The following is a 19,542-nucleotide window of genomic DNA, read 5'->3' on the forward strand; positions in this document are numbered from 1 at the left end:
GTCCGGTGAATTGGTTTGGCAGTGTGAGCAGTTGTTGGTAGACGTAAAGCCCATCTTGAACATCCGATGACCTGTATAGTGCACTCTATGTAATATTTTGTATTGAATTAATTGAAGACTGGGATTTCTAATTAGATGAAAGGTTTTTAAGCAAATCTGAGACCAGAAGTTTAGGTCTAAGTTAACTGATAAATCCGCTTCCCATTTTGCAATAGGAAGTGATATTGATTCATCTGTTTTAGAAAGCATTCTGTATATTTTGGATAGTAATTTGGGGGGTTTAAGAGTAAGAAATTGAACCACACTTGGTGGTGTTTGTAGTTCAACTTGACCCGGTTTAAATTTCTTTTTTTACTATGGATTTAATTTGTTGATATTCTAAAAATCTTTTCTTGTTGATCCCATATTGTGTAACTAGTCCGTCAAATGAAATAAATTCTGTTCCTTCTAGTATATGTTCTAAATATTTGATTCCTTTATCACTCCAATCTGAAAAGTTTATCATATTATTGTTTTGTAATATGTCAGGGTTGTTCCAGATAGGTGTACGTTTGCATGGGATTAATGAAGACGCCGTCAATTTTAGAAACTCCCACCATGCTGTCAGAGAAGAGCTGATGTTGATGCTTTTAAAGCATTCATGTCGTTGGATGTTTGAGCTGATAAATGGTAGGTCTGAGATCTCTAGATTATTGCAGAGTGCTTGTTCTACATCTAGCCAAGGTTCATCTAAGAGGGTGTGTTTTAGCCATCCTGAGATAAACTGAAGCCTGTTGGCTAAGAAGTAGTGCTGAAAGTTAGGCAGTTCTAGTCCTCCTTTATCCTTGGTCTTTTGTAGTGTTTTTAAGCTTATACGTGGGGGTTTATTTTTCCAAAGGAATTTGGACATACATGAATCTAGAGATCTGAACCAATCTTGTGGCGGTTTAGTTGGGATCATTGAGAATAAATAATTTATTTTTGGTAAGACCATCATTTTTATAGCGGCAACCCTTCCCATGAGTGATATGGGTAGACATTTCCATCTAGCCAGATCATCTTCTACCTTCTTTAAAAGTGGGATATGGTTTAATTTAGTTAGATCTGCAAGCTTGGGAGAAACATTAATACCTAAATATTTTATATTTCCCGATTGCAGTGGTGTAGAAGAGGAATTATGGAAGGAGCAATTAATCGGTAGGACTGTAGATTTTGACCAGTTAATTGAGTAATCTGATATTCTTGCAAAAGAGTTTATCAATTCAATCACCCCAGAGATATTGGTTTGTGAATTTTGGAGAAAGAGTAACACATCATCCGCATAAAGGCTGATTTTATGTTCCACATTCTTGCATTTTATGCCCTTAATTACTGAATTCTGTCTAATTGCTGCTGCTAGTGGTTCAATAAAAATTGCAAATAGTGAAGGGGAGAGTGGGCATCCCTGCCTGGTGCCCCTCAAGAGACAGAAGCTGGAGGATGTCTGGTCATTTGTTCTAACACAAGCTGTTGGGGAATTATATAATATTTTTAACCAGTTTATGAAAGAGGATCCAAAACCAAATTTGTGTAAAGTTGCAAATAGAAATTTCCAGTTAACTCTGTCAAATGCTTTTTCTGCGTCTAAAGAGAATATTGTAGTTTCTAGGTTTTTACTGTATGAGTAGTCTATCAAATTAAGTAATCTACGTGTATTTGTTGATGAGTGCCTACCTTTTATGAAACCAGTTTGGTCAGGATGAATTAAGAGGGGGGTTATTTTCTCCAGTCTCTTTGAGAGAGCTTTGCAGATTATTTTAAGGTCTACATTTATAAGGGATATTGGACGATAGCTTGAGGGATATACAGGGTCTTTGCCTGGTTTTAGCAGGAGATTAATGTTTGCAGAATTCATATTTGATGGAAGTCTGCCCTTTTCTTTAATTTCCAACAACGTTCTGTAGAAAACTGGTGCTAGAATCGACCAGAATTCTTTGTAGAATTCTGCAGGAAAGCCATCTGGACCTGGAGCCTTATTATTGTGCATACTTATCAGGGCTTCCTGGAGTTCACCTGGTGTCAGTGGTGAATCCAGTGCCATTGCTTGAGTGTCCAATAATTTTGGAAGAGTTATGTTGTCCAAAAACTGATCAATTTCTTTTTTAGATGGGTTTATTTGTGGTGAATACAACGTTTTATAGAAATCCCTGAAAATGTTTTTTATTTGTATCGGTTCATATAATGTGTTCCCAGATGAATCTTGAACAGCACATATAGTTGTTTTTTCTTTATTTATTTTTAGCTGGTTTGCTAGAAATTGACCGGATTTATTACCATGTTCATAATTTTGTAGGCGTAGTCTTTGTACTAAGAATTTTGTTTTTTTTATCAATTATCTCATTTAATTCTAGTTTTGTTTTGCGTATTTTGTTCAATGTTTCCTGATCTTGGTGGGACGCGTAGGCTTCTTCTAGTGATTTGATGTTTTTTTCTAATTCCTGACAGCTATAGGGTGAATCTCAGTGTCTGAAATGTCGTTCAGCAGTGAGCTGCTGACCAAAAAATAATCCAGACGAGAGTAGGAGTGATGGACATGTGAGAAAAAAGTATATTCCTTACTGGTGGGGTGAAGGGAGCGCCATGCATCGCAAAGACCAAAGTCGCTCATATACTGTTTGATTATATTTGTGGACTGCCAATTACGCTGAGTTCCCGCTGTATTGAGCCTATCCATGTCTTCATTTAGTCCAAGGTTGAGGTCACCTCCAAGAACAAGTGTGCCATCTAAGTGTTCAGAGAGTGCACTGAAAAAACCGTGAAAGAATGAGGGATCATCAACATTTGGACCATATACACTTGCAATACATAGCTTTTTATCACGTATAGATAGTTTAATGATTAAGAATCTGCCCTCTGGATCTATAACTGTATTGAGTACTGTGAAATTAATATTTTTATGTATTAAAATTGCTGCTCCCCTTTGTCTAGAATTATAACAAGCTGAGAACACATTAGGAAACTCAGGTGTTTTAAGTTCATTCGAACCTCTAAGAGGTCTGTGGGTCTCTTGTAATAGGACAACATCTGCCTGTAGTTTTTTGAGTTGGTTAAATATTTTTAACCTCTTTTCTCTGGAGCCAGCTCCATTTATATTCCATGTAATGAAGGACAGTAGTTTTAAGCTGGTTAATATTTTTATAAAGAGGTTGTTGATTTTTCAATAGGTGGAAGTGGAGTGATATTGGGAAGTGGTATTTGGTGTCTGTTGGGAGGTACAGGCTTGAATTGAGTGACTATTTAACCAACAAACTCCTTTTGTCTTGTAGTCGGCCCTTGGAGTTTTGTAAGGTAAATATTTTCCATTCCTGCCGGTTTGCTGTCCAGACTGTCAAGCTCTTGCTTTAATTTGATCTGACGAGTCTGTGCAGTCGAGTAGCTGAGGAGCGGTTTTTCCATTTTGTATGGATATTGGGTGTATTCTTCTCCATCTAGGAAGAAGCCACGCCCTCCCAGACTTGTCATTAAAATAGCTGTAGCTGGATGATGTTTTTTATCAATTTTTGGCAGCTCTGCCATAATATACCGCTGAAGCCTTTCCTTTTTCAGCCTCTCGTTTTTTAAAACTTTAAACGCCTCCTCGGTCTCTGCCTGTTTCTTTTGTTCAGCAATTTTTTGGTTTTCCTGAACTAAAGAAAAGTTTTCATCTATGTTTTTAATTGCATCCTCCCTTCTCTTTCGCTGTGCAATTAAAATTTTATTTTCATTCATTTTCCACATCCTTGTCATCAAAATCTTTTTGTCTTTTTTCTTCTAAAAGACTTTGTTTGGCAGACTTTTCTTTGTTAATATCTGCCAGTTTTTTTAATAGCAATTTCTGATAACACCTGCTGTCTGATAACACCACCATTCTGTCTGTGTTTTTCCTCAGCTTGAAGTTTTTCTTCATGCATTTTTCTTTCTTTCTTTTGCGCTTCAAGCTGTTCATTCAGTTCTTTCAAGACTTTACTTTTTGCTTGTGACATTTTTACTGCCTGCTATTGTAAGTCTTGTTTATATTTTTCCTCCTGCTGCTGCCTTAATTCTTGCTCCTGACTTTTGAGTTGTTTTTCTAACTGCCTTCTCTGTTCATTATCTTTTATTTGGTCTCTTTGAGCTTTATTGAAAGCCCTCTTTATTAGAATTTTCTTTTGGGCTTTCTCTTGCTCCCTTTTCTGTGCTTCCTCAAGTCTATCTTCCACCTCGTTATTAATTTTTTTCTCTTGCTCTTTTCTCGCTTGCGCCATTTCTTTTTTTAACTCGATAAGCTTATCGTTTTCATTTGAAACCATACCGCCATAGATAACTTTGTGAAAGTTTTTAACACAGGCATTCCTGTTAAACTGCAACTTATCAGCCTTCTCCAGAATCTGGGCTTGAAGTTCCTTTCTTTTTTGCAGTTTAGCTGCCTTTTCTAATTTCGTTTCCTCTTTCATGTACTTTGTCGTCTTATTTTGCTCCCTTGCCTCTGCTTGAGGATAATTTATCTCGTAAGTTTCCTTAAATCTAACTTTTTTTCTGGGAGCAAATGAGGCTTGATTTTATCCCAATGGTAGTTAACGCTATGTGTTGGGGTCTCTGTATTCTAGACATCATTTTCTTTCTAAAGATATAGCAATGCTAAGACGTTGTGCGTTTGTGAAATTGTTTGTGTCAGTGAAACTGAGTTTATGTCTGTTACAAGCCCTATTTAAGGGTTTTTGTAGCCTTTGATCTGAATTTTTTTTTTAAACTTTATTTAACAAACAATGAGTATACAACATACGAACAGATGCAGTATAGAAAACAACAGAACATGAACACAAAAAGCCAAGGGTAAAAGAAAAAGGTAACAATTATAAGAATACACGCAAAAATTCACATACATATACAACACATATTGTTTTGAGAGCCTTTGTGTTGGTGGAGTCTGATATTGATTGTATGTACATTTCCACATCCTTAAAATAATGACAGAAATATGGTGTTTTGTTAGTAAACTTACATTTATGGTTAAAAAATTTAGCTAAAAGTATTAACAAATTTATCATAAAAAAACATTTATCATACTTCTTGGGGAACTTAAAGAAACAGAATAAAACATTTTCCCATCGTAAAGAAAACTCCCTTAAAATGTGGACAATAACAAACCTGCTAAATTCCTTCCAGAATCTCTGTGTAAAAGAACAGTACCAAAAAAGATGTGTCACAGTTTCTGGATGATCCCCACAGAAAGTACAATTAGTATTTATGTCCCTTTAAAATTTTACCATGTAGTGACTGGCTGGATAACATTTATGTAGAATTTTAAATGAGACTTCTTTCACCTTATTTACAATCAAATATTTATGGGGGACCATCCAGACTGTCTTCCACTTGATATCTGGAACATATCGGTTCCAATAAGATATTATATATGGGAGAGAGACGATATCTTCTTGGAATAAACTACGTATTCTCTTATTGCTGTTACCAAGTTCCTGTGAAAAACAGATTTTCCCTATTGGTGACTCAGAGTGACTGAGGTAGATATTGAGCTGTCAGTGTTTTTATATAACATTAAAGTCCCTGAGGGTATGGCACCAAGCACCATTAAGAATTCCTGAAGACTGATTGGAAATGTTATATTGCTGCCTCTGTTCGGTGGTGTCGAGCCAAACGGACTTTAGCGTTTCTTTGAACAAGCTGACGGTTCACTCGTTAAGCTGAAAGAAAGATGCTTTAATCACTGGAGTCACGTGTCCATTGTACCATCTGGGAACTCTTCTTGTTTAGCACTCTTAATAACACAAACACTATATCCTCTGTCTCTTGTGCTGTTTTGTAGCAGTGTATACTTATTTATCATGTAGCTTGCCATCACCAGTGTGTGAATGTGTGCATGAATGGGTGGATGACTGGATATGTAAAGCGCTTTGGGGTCCTTAGGGACTAGTAAAGCGCTATATAAATACAGGCCAGGCCATTTATACACCTGAGACTGTCACCTGACTGTCTGTCCTGCACTCTCTCTCTCTTTTTCTTTCTCTGATTGTGTAATAAAATATGAGCATGTATTTATAAGTTACACTTGTGTTTGAATCCTGCAGCTTATCACACATGTGATTTCCATATGTGACAACTGCAAGTGTCCAGAGTGAGGACAGACTGAGAGACCCACTGCTGCACATCATCTGTGAGGCTTTGCACCCCTGATGATCCACCAGGACAAACTCAAATAATTTTACCATTCCAGTGTTTTCAGTGTGGGAGAAAGTACTCAGTTCAAGTTAAACACTATGAAAGGCAGTACCAAGTTTAATATTCAGAAACATAAACTATGTATCAGCAGCAGAATGGAGCTAAAATAAATGTCCATGTTTTTTTCAGTTCTATGAAGCTTTGAGTATTTTGGATTAGTAGCACTCCTGTGTTTGTTGCATCATATTGCTGTAATTGTTTATATGCTTTATATATCCTGAGGTAAGTTGATCTATAATGTTACATCATATTCTATAAGGATGTTATGTGTTTGTATATTTTCTGCCCAGTTTGACCCATTTAGCAGAAGTCAGCCTGTTTAAGGCTCTGATATCTATTCTGTATGACTTAAAGCAGTTATGACATGATCTGATTTTGTCACCCAATAAAGGAATATTTAATATATCGGTCTACTCTTCGTTTTATCAGAAACAGTTATCACAGCTCGTAAATTTTCATTTTACACATATGTAAGCATTGAGCCAAATTTTGTAATGCCAACATAATGAAAGAACAATATTTGTCTCTTATATATGATACATCTATATACATACACTGTCAAAGATACCTGTCTTTGAGTGACGATTTAAGGTGATAGGACATAAATAACTGCAAAAGTTCAAGGGGGCTGAATACTTTTGCAAGCCACTGTATCTCTATCTGACTGACTTGGTTGAGTTGGTTCTTAATGCCATGCAGACACTCTGTGTTGAACCTACTCCTGACATTTGTGAAACCTTTCTTCACCTTTGTATTGATAAGGTCACTTCTAACAGGGCTCAGATCTCAGCTTTAATGACATGTTTGAGCCTTGGACTTTAAAGTAAATTGTTAGTCATTTGAAACCCTCATTATTTCATAAAATAATGATGCTGTCCCTCCTTCTCTACTTAGAGGTTCTTCCCACTGTAGGACCTTCTAATTTAGGAATTGTAGTAGTCTGTCTTCAGTCTCATAGGTTTTAAACATGGAGTAGATGAACCTTGACCACTTGAAATCTGCTTTGGTTCAGTCAGGGGAGGCATTTAGGTGAGGAAGAAGAGTGTTGATCCATAAAGGTCAGTGAGGTCATGTAAATGCTACTTCAGCTGTCAGATACAGAGATTAAAAAATGTGCATGAATCATGCATGATTTTCATTTACACCCATCATCTTCAACACTGGGTACAACGGGGTTGACTTGGTTTCTTCACGTATCGCCTTCAGTGCAATTAAAGGCCTGTTAGAGGTAGTGTTGGATGCTGCATGACAATTCTGTACGCAAGACCTTCCAGCTCCCTTGGCTCATGTTCACACATCATAAACTAGTTTGAAGCATTTGTGATTAAAGTGGTTAAATTCTAGAAATCATCTTTAGTCAAAACACGGCTAATGCTTTACTGATGTAAAGAAAGGCACTGACAAAATGATTAGCTTAAAGTAAAATCACAGGCCAAAATAAACTGAATAAGTATATCATGAAATAATTAATTAAATATGTGGAAAATTATTAAAATAGGGAACAATTAGTTTGTTTAATATGCAAATAATTATTGCATATCAATTAATTTCATTTAAAACATTTAAGAGATTGTTTATTTTTATTTCAAATTTTATTTAATTAATGACGCATTAACTATTTAATAATATATTTAATCCATTTTGTCACTCGTGGCCCTCCATAGAGCTCATCCTTAATGTCTTGCTAAATTATGTGCTGTGGGGGAAAATTCCGACTGGATAGGGTTTATTTTATTTTATTTTATTTTATTTTATTTTATTTTATTTTATTTGTGTCGCGCTTTTTAGAGGGGAAACGGGGACACCCATGCCCTCGCTGAGATTTTAAAAAAATTATTTACAGTTACGCAGCACTGCAATGCGTCATGACGTCAAACGTTACGCACAACTGCAGCCGAACCAAACAGGAAGTAGTGCGAGAGCGGCTGCTGAAAATGTTTACGTTCAGTTTAACGTTCGTACGACAGTAAGTAGTAATTTAGCGGCTTAATTGTTGTTTCATACTTTCACCTGACTTGAAGATGAGTGATTTGCTGATGTTGGTGTCTCCTATAGAGCCTGCGTGTCCTGTCAGGTGTTGCAGCATGCTGTGTGGCTACATGTGTGCCTGTGCGGCTGACTTTGAGCAATAGGAGACTTAGGCACCTTTAACGTTTGTGCTCTGTTTTAGTTTTTTTTTGAGGAGATGTTTATATGAGTCGTCTAACTCGGATTTGTTGTTTTGTATCTACACAGTGGGGAAACGCAGTACAACAGGGAAAAGCTGCTGCAAGGTGATTCACGTTATAACAACAGATGTAATCACGTGTTTACCTTTCACATCTAACTGCACCTGTGTGTTTGGACGGTCTGTAATTTGTGATCTCAGGTCAAGGTGTGGACACGCTGCTGTCAGAGACAGGTGTGCAGCAGGCTGAGGCAGCAGGACAATACCTAAAAGACATCGCGTTTACCAAAGTGTTTGTCAGTAACCTGCAACGAGCTGTACAGGTGAGGCACTCAGGTGCACTTTTTGGGGCACCATGGGAGGAAAATGACTGTGACAGAGGTGGCACATATCTTGCTGTAGAGATGACATCAATGAAAAATAGTCCAACACTTTAGCTCCTTTTACTGATCTGTTTACCATTAACTTTTAATCCACTTTGATCATTTTAACATGGCTCACAGTATTTATTTATAGCACTTTTTAAAACATAAGCCTATATTCTTTATGCAAAGAATCAAATGGATAAGAAGCAGATTTTATTACAGCAGCATAATGTTTATAGTTTAATCCATCAGCAGGTTATGGTATGAAATAGAAACTGTTCATTGACATCAATCTGTGACAGGTATGTTGAATTTTTTTTTAAGATGTTTGGATGGTGTGAATTTTTCGATGGAGTTATCATCTTTCCTTTTGTAACGGCTAAAGGAAGCACTGAAGCACCTTTGCTTAGCTTTTATTAAGGTTGCCAAACAGATATATCCAGGTCAGTTCACACACTTACAAACCTTATTAGGCAAATTTTACTATTCCACTACAGCACCTGCTTTCCTGCCACTTGCACTGTACTTTAAAATATTGCTGCTAGAATTATTGCAAAGCAAACAGTCCCACAGCATAGTGATATGCTGTGTTTGTTGTGCTGTTGCATTATGGCCAAAAATCTCCACATTGGTGTCATCTTTGGTTTGTTCCGATGTAACTTTTTATAGAGAGGCGCCTTTTCCCCTCACTTGTTCAGTCTTTTTTCAATTTACCGCCATGAACTTTAACCTTTAACATGCTAAGTGAGGCCCGTAGAGTCTGAGATGTAGCTCCTGGTTTTTTTTTGGGGGGGGGTTGCGGTTTCTCTGAGCATTGCATGGTCTGATTTTGGGGTGACTTTGCTGGGACGTCCACTCCTGGGAAGATTAACGCTGAACCAGCAACCTGCCAAAACTTGTGCTTTTGTACAGGAGAAGCATAGAAGCACCTGGCTTCTACTTACCATGTTAATTCATTTGGGACCAGTAAGGTTGTTTTTAGGGTGTATTGTCTTTCTTAAGACTGTAACTGGCACTGCTCAAGATTCAGGGGACACCAATGGATTGATTTCTTGACACAGGCAGCTATTCACGTTCCAAATAACTGGGATCTTTTGCAGATTCTAAGTCCTGCTGTGAAAATGAACCATTGTCTCCATAATGCTTATCAGCAGACACAAGCACGGAGTGCTCTGAAATCTCCTGGTAGACGCTGCATTGACTTTGGATTTGATAAAACGCAGCGGACCAACCACCACAAAGAAAAGCAGACGCCATGTAAACCCAAATCATCACAAAGTTCAGAAACTTCACACTGGACTTCAAAAACCTTTGATTCTGAGCCTCTGCTCTGCTTCCTCTAGACTCCAGGATCCTGATTTCCAAATGAAATTTATACATTTACTTAACGTTCATAAAGGTTCCAGTTATCTTTCTCCTTAGCTCAAGTAAGACTCCACTGATGTCATATCTGGTTCAGGAGTGCTTGATACTAGGACTGCGACAGTTGCAGCTCCTATCCTGAAAACATCTGTGCGTGCTCGCTCTCAATGCTCTGACACTAGCCTCAGTCCACTTCTCGTGAAGTCCATAAATGGATGTTTTCTTGACAATCCACTCATGAATGTAGTCTTGTAGTTTGTTGCTTTTGTACCTTTTCCTACCATGCTTTTCTCCTCCACTCAACTTGACATAAACATGCTTCAGTACAGCACTCTGATCAGACAGCAGTGACCTCCATGTGGAGGCTGTCATAGGTTATCATCTGGCCAACTGCCACTTCAGCGGTTTTCCTCACAGTTAAGGTAACTACAAAGCTGTAATAACTGATGTGAACAGTTACATGACTAAGTGATGCCACACGTACTTCCCATCAGCATCAAATGTTTAACTAATGAAATGTCATCTGGTTATGGAGAAATACAACACAGGATCTGTAGAAATGGCTATACTGAGATTCATGTCTTTTTCATTAACAGTGTATGAGTGACTGATTGTGTTTCCTTCTTCAGACAGCAGAGATAATTCTGAGGAACAACAGTCATTGCTCTGGCATGGAAATGGTTTTGGAGCCGCTACTCAGAGAGCGAGTAAGATCTGTTTACGTTCTGCTGCTTCCACATGTTAAAGTGTTACACACTTTAACACTCTTTGTGTTGGCACAGGGTTTTGGTGTCGCTGAAGGGCGTCACAAAGAGTATTTGAAGAACATGGCGAATGCTGCAGGCCAGTCGTGCCGTGACTACACACCACCGGGAGGAGAGACTTTAGATCAGGTTAGTCCAAACAGCTGGCCTAAAGACCATTACTTGTACAACAGTGCCATGCAGTGGTCATTTTAGGACATTGCAGGTTAAGTAATCCCTTCTGTTTCCAAACTGATCTTTTATAAAGCTTCTTCTTCAGACCAGGGTAATGTAGAAAAGAATGTAGAAAGACTGTTTTGACATTTTACATTCAGAATTTCCATTTAACTCCCTTTGTATAAGCCTCAGTGTTGTGGGTGTTGGGTCAGAGCCTATACTGGGACTCTTACTGGGGTATAAAAGAGACCAGTGTTAAGCAACATCTGTGGTTTTTCTATTGCTGCGTCTTCCTCCACTCAAATTCACACACTACCCTAATTCACTTTTTTGGGTGGTTATTTTACCCCTTTGTTAGTTTAAGTGCTCACAGGATGGGAGGGTAGAGAGTTTAATGAACATCCCTAACTCAACTTAAAATAGTAGACACTTAAATTTTCTCCTACACTTTAAAGGTAAACTTATCAACACACAAATTTATCCTCTAATTTCTCTCAAAGTTGTCCTCTTTTTGGAGGTTTAAATAATTTCTTGATCAATCAGTTGTTATTCATATTGAAATGAATGAAATAAGTGAAATGCTTGTACAGGGTGGGCCATTTATATGTATACACTGTAATAACATGGGAATGGTTGGTGATATTAAAGTCCTGTTTGTGGCGTATTAGTATATGTGAGGGGGCAAACTCCTCAAGATGGGTGGTGACCATGGTGGCTATTTAGAAGTCTGCCATCTTGGATACAACTTTTGTTTTTCCAATAGGAAGAGGGCCATGTGACACATCAAACTTATTGGTGATGTCACAAGGAAAACAATGGTGTGCTTGGTGCTCTAATATCGCCAACCATTCCCACGTTATTCCGGTGCATCCATATAAAAGGCCCACCCTGTATTTTCTCTGACCAGCAGTCTAGAGCTTTTCAGGGGCCATTTTCATACATTAACCTAAAATTTATAGAGGACCGAAATGGCAACATCAGTGGTAATAGTAAAGAAATTGAGTTAATGATAACGGAGTTACTATTTTTTTCTGTTCTATTTATCTACCTTTGTCTTAATTTTCTAATTTATTTACTTTTGATTTAATTATTCATCCCCTTCAGTTATTTTTAGCTCATCCAATTGTAGAACTGATGAGCTTATCCCACAACTGTCCTGCTCTCTTACTATAGTATTTGGTCAGATTTTGGTGAAATGAACATGATCACCTAATTGGTCTTCAGCATAACTGTCCTTAAGGTTGAGGTCACATTTGTTGTTTTATGGGCAGTAACCTGTGAATGTGGTGGATGCATTTATTTCTGTTTCTTCATTCTCACTTTTTTCTATTCTTATGCTTTTCTGCTTCAGCATGAAAATGAGGGAGGCATCATTTAAAGTCTGTAATGACTTCTGTTTAAGCGTGGCTGGGTTTATAGAGAATGGCTGAACAAGAAATAAATATGTTTGAGGGCAAACTAGAAAGGATGAATGAATGAATCCATAAAAAAAATGTGAGTTCATGCTTTATACTGAGTTGAATTTAAGAACTTCCACAGACAAAGTTGGACTAGATTGATTGATTGATAAATCAGTAGATAAATATATTATATTTTCTGCATAAACTCAGTTTGAGTTGGATAAATCAAAGTCTGACTTTTTAAACCAAAGATGAAAAAAGCAAATCTCTCCAGTGGAAATGCTGCAGTGATCAAATTTTTTTTTGGCCTTTTGGTTGAAGGTTGTTTTTTTGTTTTTTGTTTTTTTTTGTTTTTTTTTTTAAATCTAGTATTCACAGCAGCTCTGATGTTTTAATATACAGTAGGTACGAGGACTGAAAATTACATGGAAAAACGAATGGCTCTCTGAGCTTCCCTGTCATGTTGCTTTCAGGTGAAGCTTCGATTCAAAAAATTCCTCAAAGCTCTTTTCAAGCAAATGCTGGATGAGCACCTCTCATCAGGACCGGCTGCCTCTTCAGGAGCTTCAGCATCTGGAGATGTCGCCCAGGGGACCGCGGCCGTTGCCTCCAACACCCCCCCCTGCTGCTCAGCTGATGACGGCCTTCAGGGCGTGCTTGTCCACACTCTGGTGGTGAGCCACGGCGCTTACATTCGTGTGGCCATCTGGCACCTTGTGGAGGACTTAAATTGCGCTCTACCTGCAGGGGCGAAAATGCAGCAAGTGTTTTCACCCTGTCCGAACACGGGCATCAGCCGCTTCATTCTCACTCTGAGTGAGTCTGAGTCTGGGCCGGTCCTCTCCGCTGCTCGCTGTGTTTTTACCAACAGGAAGGACCACCTGGAGAACCTCGCAGATGGTGAATAGCACAAAAGAAAATAAAGAGGTAGATGTTCTCTGCTTGTGTGTGTATATGTACACACTATCTGATGGATGATGGAACTATTATAAGCACTAATCTAGCACAGGTAACTGAAGGCTACGTTGCACAGGGTAATTCATGTTTTCTCAGTCGCTGTGTTTCACTGTGGATCAACGCTCAGATTCGGTGTACAGTTCTGTTTCATCATGAAACCATGTCTGTCCAGCTGTAGGCCAGTAAGGTGACCTTTCATATTTAAATTGTTTAAAAACTGATCATTAAATTGCCTCTTTTATTGTGTTACACCAAAGTTTGAAGTATTTAATGTATTGTGGCATTTCCTGTGTGGCAGTTGTGCTGCTGCTCATTTTATTGGGTGCAATATTTCGTGAGAGCACTGATACTTTGAGTTTGTGTTTAACATTTCATACAATCACAAGTAATGAGGGAAAAAACAAGTTGCACAAATCACAGAATGCTGTGAAATTACTTGCAAGACATTTGTGGATGTATTGTCTTTTTTTCTGGGTGCTACATATTCAGAAGATCTTTTTATGTTGTCTGACATCATTTTATCTCCAATAAATGGCTGATGCAGCTCATGATGACCTCAATCAATAAACCATGGTCTGATTTATTCCCAATAGCTGTGTATAACTGAAAAACTGATGAAAACCAATTTAACACAAAGGCATGTGTTATGAATAGAGCAGAAGAGCATCTCTTAATGGGCTACAGCAGTAGAAGACCACACTCCAGTTCAGAACAGGATACTGAGGCTACAATTTTCACAGTTCACCAAAATGAGACCAGACAAGATTGGAGTCATCTGGTCTGATGAGTCCATTTCTGCTGCCACATTCAGATGGTGGGATCAGAATTTGATGCGAATGGCATGAAAGTATTGATCCATCTTGGCTTCTATCAACATTCAGGCTGGTGTAGGGTTAATAGTCACCCTACATGAGTAATTTTGCTGATCATCCATTTATGAACACGGCATCTACTGATGGCTGCTTCCAGCAGGAAAACAAAGCATGTTTAGAGATATCATTCAATCTAATGCTAATGCTAAAAGTTAGTGCACTGGATTTTATAATGTTAGAATAATGAATAGGGGGAGTGTTATGTTTTTGGGAAACTTGTCGTATTTGAGGGCAGACACAAACGGCTGCTGTTGTTGTTTGCATTGAAGGATTTGTTGGCATTACTGGTGCTACATCCTCTGCTACGGTTACGGTGCTAAGTCAGCATTTTCAATTTCTTTTGAATCCATGTTGGATGTCTTTAAGTGCTGATGGGAGATCAGTTTTGCTGCTTCCACCTATTTTTAATATCCTGTTGTGAGTCTCTCGGTAGGTCAAAGTAACAGATATCCTTAAAAAAAACAACAACTTGCAAACTCTGACAGGGCGTCATGGATACCACTCTCATGCAGTTTCAGTTTATTCACAAATATATTAAAATACAAATTCCAGCATAATGATATATAAAATAGGTATTTGTGAAATGGAACTCCCCCAAAACTGTTTACGGCTTTTAAAAAGAAGTCCAAATGTCACATTATACACACCAAATACAACATGGAAATTCTTAACATACGTGATCATACTAACCTAAATCACTACAGGGATCCTAACATATAAATTACATCCAATACATCTACAGTATGAACCTCATATAGAGAGCTATTACAGTTTTTAAAAGCTCATTGCCACTCAGCATTCAAAATCAAGCATAATTTAGTAGCAACTGTTGGATTAGAGTCTGTGTGAAGGAAGAAAAAGACATGTTTAAAGTGCTTTGAAGCTCCCCCCAAAATTCTGGACCTCTTGAGGTCACACTAACACATCTACATTTAAGTTTTCTTTCCCCTGAGAAGTTTTTTTTTCTTGGTAGAGCTCACAAAGTCTTATGTTGACTCTAAATGTACAAGCATCATGAAAAATGTCACATTCAGTTAACTTCAGAAGCCTGAAAAGAAGATCTATAATCTCTCAAGATATGTGGGATAAGCATTGCACCATCTAACATTGCTTTACCTTAAGTGAGGTACAAACAAAGACTGGTCGATGGTCAGTAGTGCTTCACATGAAAGAAAATGGCTAGTTTTATAAATAAGCTAACATATTTGGATAATTTCTTCTTGATTAGATCATCAGTCTTGCATATTACATTTGCAGCTTTGCTTCAAAGATTATAAAAGAGTTAAACTGTTGTTTGCTGTTATCTAAAGTAACTGAACTTAATCAACACATATGGTATGAAAAATACCTTTAAAGTAAAACATTAACAGATTTACCAAAAAGAGAGCGCACAAAAACAACTCACAAACACAGAACGTATTTTCTTTTATTACTTTATTTTGTCCCAAATTCAAGCAACACTCCATCCAAGACCCCAGCTCATACATTCAAAGACAAACCAAGTTTCCCTTTATGTACATTTGAACTGTCTCACAAATAAATAAAACGAAGGAATGGATTTAAATAAATAAATACTCTTTGGGACTGTTTTTTGTGTTTGCTGGTGGCGCCCAGCACCTGTAAAAGTCACATAACTGGAGTTAGGAGTTGACATCTGTAAAGGTTATTTACCCTGTACATATATTCCTTCAAGTCATGTATTAAAGACTGGTGGAGGATACACAAATGAGTGATGGCAGTGAAAAGTTGTGGGATTTCCCTGTTTAATTCCAATTTAAGAAGTTAAAAACCGCACAGGACTTTCAAATATTTAATCTTAACCTACCAAATAAAAACTTTATAGTATGTTCGTCATATATATATCGCTTTCTTTTTGTTTTAAACCATTAAATGGTGCCTTCAGTATTCTAGATGCAGGCTAAGTTGAGCTTCTATCATGGGAAAAAACATCAGTGTCACTTTTGAAATGTGGGTTTCTCAGATCAGCTGTAAAAACCTCATTGAGAAGAAACCACAAAATCAAAGATTGCGCACACATGTACACTGATTTGGGGGTAATTAATTTGAAGGGCTCTGGTGATTTTGTGAGAGAAACCAAATAATATTCCGAAAGAAATCCTGATCAATGCTCAGCGTGAGAGCATGCCAGCTGGAACATCTGGACACCTAAGATATTATTTTAAAAGTGAATACAGGTTAAAACACACGTCCCTCGACTTAAAATCTATATTTACAACTGCGTGAAAACTAAATTAAAAGGAAAGAGAAGGCTGCAGGCGCAGGTGAATTTAAAGACAATATAAATTGTGCAAAAAGAGTTGCAAGTCAAGTTTGTACATTCAGTGTATAAACACACTGCATTGCTGAATGATTCGTGACTAAAAAAGTTTTTAAGTCAGTGTGAAAAAGAGGGAACGACCTTATTGTTCTGCTTTCATTTTTCCATGAAGTCTCATGTTAATATTTTTTCTCTTGTATGATCTAAACTAAAATGTTAAACTATAGACTCACATAGACTAACTGAAGGCTACCGTGGTCTTTCTCAGCCAACTGTCCCGGCGCTCCGGGGGCTGGCCGGGTTGGAGAAGTGCACGTTCCAGGGGTCTTGGCTGGATGGAGCCGCGAGTTTCTCCCGGGACACGTTGCGTCCGTCATCCCCGACCTCTGTTTCTATTTCCGTCTCAATTTCCACCTCCCTTTCCTCCAGCTCCTCGGGCACGGCCTGGGAGTCCGAACCCTCTTCTGTCTGCCCTCGGTTTCTCTTCTCCCTGTGCAGCAGGAGGCGCTCCAGTGGTACGGTGTTTTTCCTGGGCAAGAAGAGGGAGGTCTGCGGCAGGTTCTGACCCGCCGAGTACACCTGTCGGGAGCCCTCCAGGTTGAACAAGATGCCGGTCCGGCTGGAGTAGTACACGTCCCGGTTGTTCTCCAGGAGCTTGTGGTTGAACAGACAGTCATCCCGAAGGCAGACAGGCTGGAAAAGAGAGAGGTGAGAGGGGCAAAATGAAACAAATGGAAATAACCAACCAAATCTTTCTTTGATGCATGCCATGAAATAAATATTTTTTTGTTTTTAAAAAACTGTTTAAATTAAAAATAAATAAATAAATAAATAAATAAATAAATAAATAAATAAATAAATAAATAAATAAAAATCCCCGTTTAGAAATAAATCGGATCGCATGGAAAACAAAAGTGTTTTGCGGGATTATTAAATATAAAATACACGAAAAACAAACCACACACACACAAAAACCTCTCACATTAATTACTTCATAGCTCAGAGAAATACAAATAACTCGCTGTTTAGTCAAAGAAACGGTGAAAAACAAATGTGGACTATTGTTTGCATTATTTTGTGCAGAAAAACGTCATAAAAACCATAAATGTAATAAAAGTAACTGAAGGTTTGAGGTCTGAGTTTATTGACAGTGACCTTTATCGATGAATGAATATTTATTTTAGACACACTGTGCGTAAAAACTAAGTAGCACAAGGTTCCGACGAAATGCGTGGGGTCGATTAAATCACAAATAAACACTGAGTGAATTCAAATTAATTATTTGCTTACAGAGCTGAACGGGTTGCCCTCCAGGTCCATGCACAGGTAACGGCTGCTTTTGACGCCGAGGATGGCGATACGATCTCTTGCTTCAGATTTCAGTAGAATCACACCTGCAGGAGGAGAAAGGAATAATAATCATACGAGAATACAGACTTTCATTATACTACAGCATAAATATTAGAGTTATCTTACTATAGGTGCTCCTGGACGTAGTTTTGCGCACACTCCCATCTAATCTGATCTCCAAGTAGAAGTTATTGAGGTCTGTGGATGTCTGCAGGTGGACGTATCTCCTTGGGTTCCCCCAGGTGGATCCAACCAGAGGTGATGGGTTCGGGACCGTATCCCCGAGAGGAAATCCCTGCAAGACAGCGAGAAAGAGCGCCAGCACGGTGTCTCTCATCCCCATTCGCCTGTTGACCTCCATTCTGGTTCAAACTTCGAGCTCCTGGAAGTTTTCAGATGCTCTGTTGTCGCAAAGTTTGGAGACAGTTCCTATTTAAAGCCCCCCGAGCGCCACTCCTGCTCACATCCTTTGGGTAAAAAAAAGGAAAAAAAACAAAAAACCGAAACTCGCCCCCAAAGCAGATGTGCGGGTTTGCTGCAGCGGAAGGGCCACTTCCACCTCTGTCTGTTTACACCGATGCTGCTGGTCAAACAACAGAACTCTTATTTTTGGTTAGTCTTGACTCATCCACCTTAAATTAGACCTGTTACCAAATAATTCCTGCTTTAGTTTGGTGTAAAACGATGTACAGGGTAAATTAAAAGGAAAAAAAACCCCGGAACTTACATTTTATTTTTAATCAAACCAGACACGGGTCATAGTATAATTTAACTGATTATAATTAAGACGTACATTTTAAATTAAATAGCTTATTATATATATTTAACAGAACCGGTTAACCACGGTGGACTAGACTTGTGTGCTGGTTCAGTTTGCCTTTGCGCACCTGCAGAGCTCAACAGTCCCTGTGTTTGACCAGCAGAGGGAGACACTTCCTTATATAGAGCAGAGAAACGAAAGTCTGATAGCAAGACTGTGACAGAATTGTTTCCCCAGAACATCACTCTAAAGTAAACTCACGCTTCAGTTTTGTGAAAATCAGGACCATTAAGTGCAGCCAAATAGTTAAAAAAAAAATTAACAGAAATGTTAAATACCAGTGGTGGAAAGTAAGCTTATTCATTCTGTACAGCCAACAAGCCTTTAGATTTAACATGTGGCCTTCAGAGGAGGCCTGACTCCTACACTTGGACCTGCTGTATGAATTACTACACTCTAAGGCAGATGTTTGTCTGGGGTTGAAAAGTGTATTATAGTTGAATTGCCTCAATTGTGCATTGTTTCCAATGGCCAGCAGGGGGCGACTCTTTAGACTGCAAAAAGGTGTGGAAGTCATCTAGAAAATACTGCTCACTTGCAGGGAAGAGGATTAGCGCATTTTTATAGTAGTATTTTTAATGAAATTTTTGTGATTATTATAGAAAAGTAAGAATTCTGGAAGAAATTTTTACAACTAATTCTGGCAACAATAACGTCTGAATTCTGATTAAATCAGAATACTGAGGAAAAAGGTCTATGCGAAAATATTGTTTCCCTCACAACCAACAGGCATGCTATATATATATATATATTTCACTTCTGTTCACTTCACTTTCAAGTTTTGTTTTGCTGAATTCACTATGATTTTTTATGGTTCAACTTAGAGTAACAAAGGAGG

General features: G+C 38.1%; 2 protein-coding genes across 4 annotated transcripts; one reads left to right on the plus strand and one right to left on the minus strand.

The window, feature by feature from the left end:
• Positions 1–7,926: 7,926 nt before the first annotated feature.
• tigarb (TP53 induced glycolysis regulatory phosphatase b) lies at positions 7,927–13,938 on the plus strand. Of its 3 annotated transcripts, XM_086269616.1 has the most exons (7): positions 7,927–8,179; positions 8,269–8,322; positions 8,449–8,486; positions 8,582–8,703; positions 10,737–10,814; positions 10,890–11,000; positions 12,901–13,938. In XM_086269616.1, exons 1-7 carry the CDS (start codon positions 8,079–8,081, stop codon positions 13,333–13,335), a joined length of 939 nt encoding a protein of 312 aa, XP_086125742.1. In that variant the 5' UTR covers positions 7,927–8,078; the 3' UTR covers positions 13,336–13,938. The 3 variants fall into 3 exon arrangements, with proteins under 3 accessions (XP_086125742.1, XP_086125743.1, XP_086125744.1); XM_086269617.1 differs by lacking the exon at positions 8,269–8,322 and having other exon boundaries at positions 7,930–8,179; XM_086269618.1 differs by having other exon boundaries at positions 8,168–8,287.
• A 2,860-nt stretch (positions 13,939–16,798) lies between these two features.
• On the minus strand, positions 16,799–18,570 carry fgf23 (fibroblast growth factor 23). The gene is made up of 3 exons (XM_086269474.1): positions 18,011–18,570; positions 17,825–17,928; positions 16,799–17,227 (listed from the first exon to the last, which is right to left on the minus strand). The coding sequence occupies exons 1-3, from the start codon at positions 18,243–18,245 to the stop codon at positions 16,799–16,801; spliced, it is 768 nt and encodes a 255-aa protein (XP_086125600.1). The 5' UTR covers positions 18,246–18,570.
• Between the last annotated feature and the right edge of the window lie 972 nt (positions 18,571–19,542).

The sequence above is a fragment of the Aulonocara sp. 'chitande type north' Nkhata Bay genome, linkage group LG17, assembly GCF_057382095.1.
Source record: "Aulonocara sp. 'chitande type north' Nkhata Bay isolate Kocher_YH1m ecotype deep benthic linkage group LG17, A_spYH_male_GT1.1, whole genome shotgun sequence".
Lineage (NCBI taxonomy): Eukaryota > Metazoa > Chordata > Actinopteri > Cichliformes > Cichlidae > Aulonocara > Aulonocara sp. 'chitande type north' Nkhata Bay.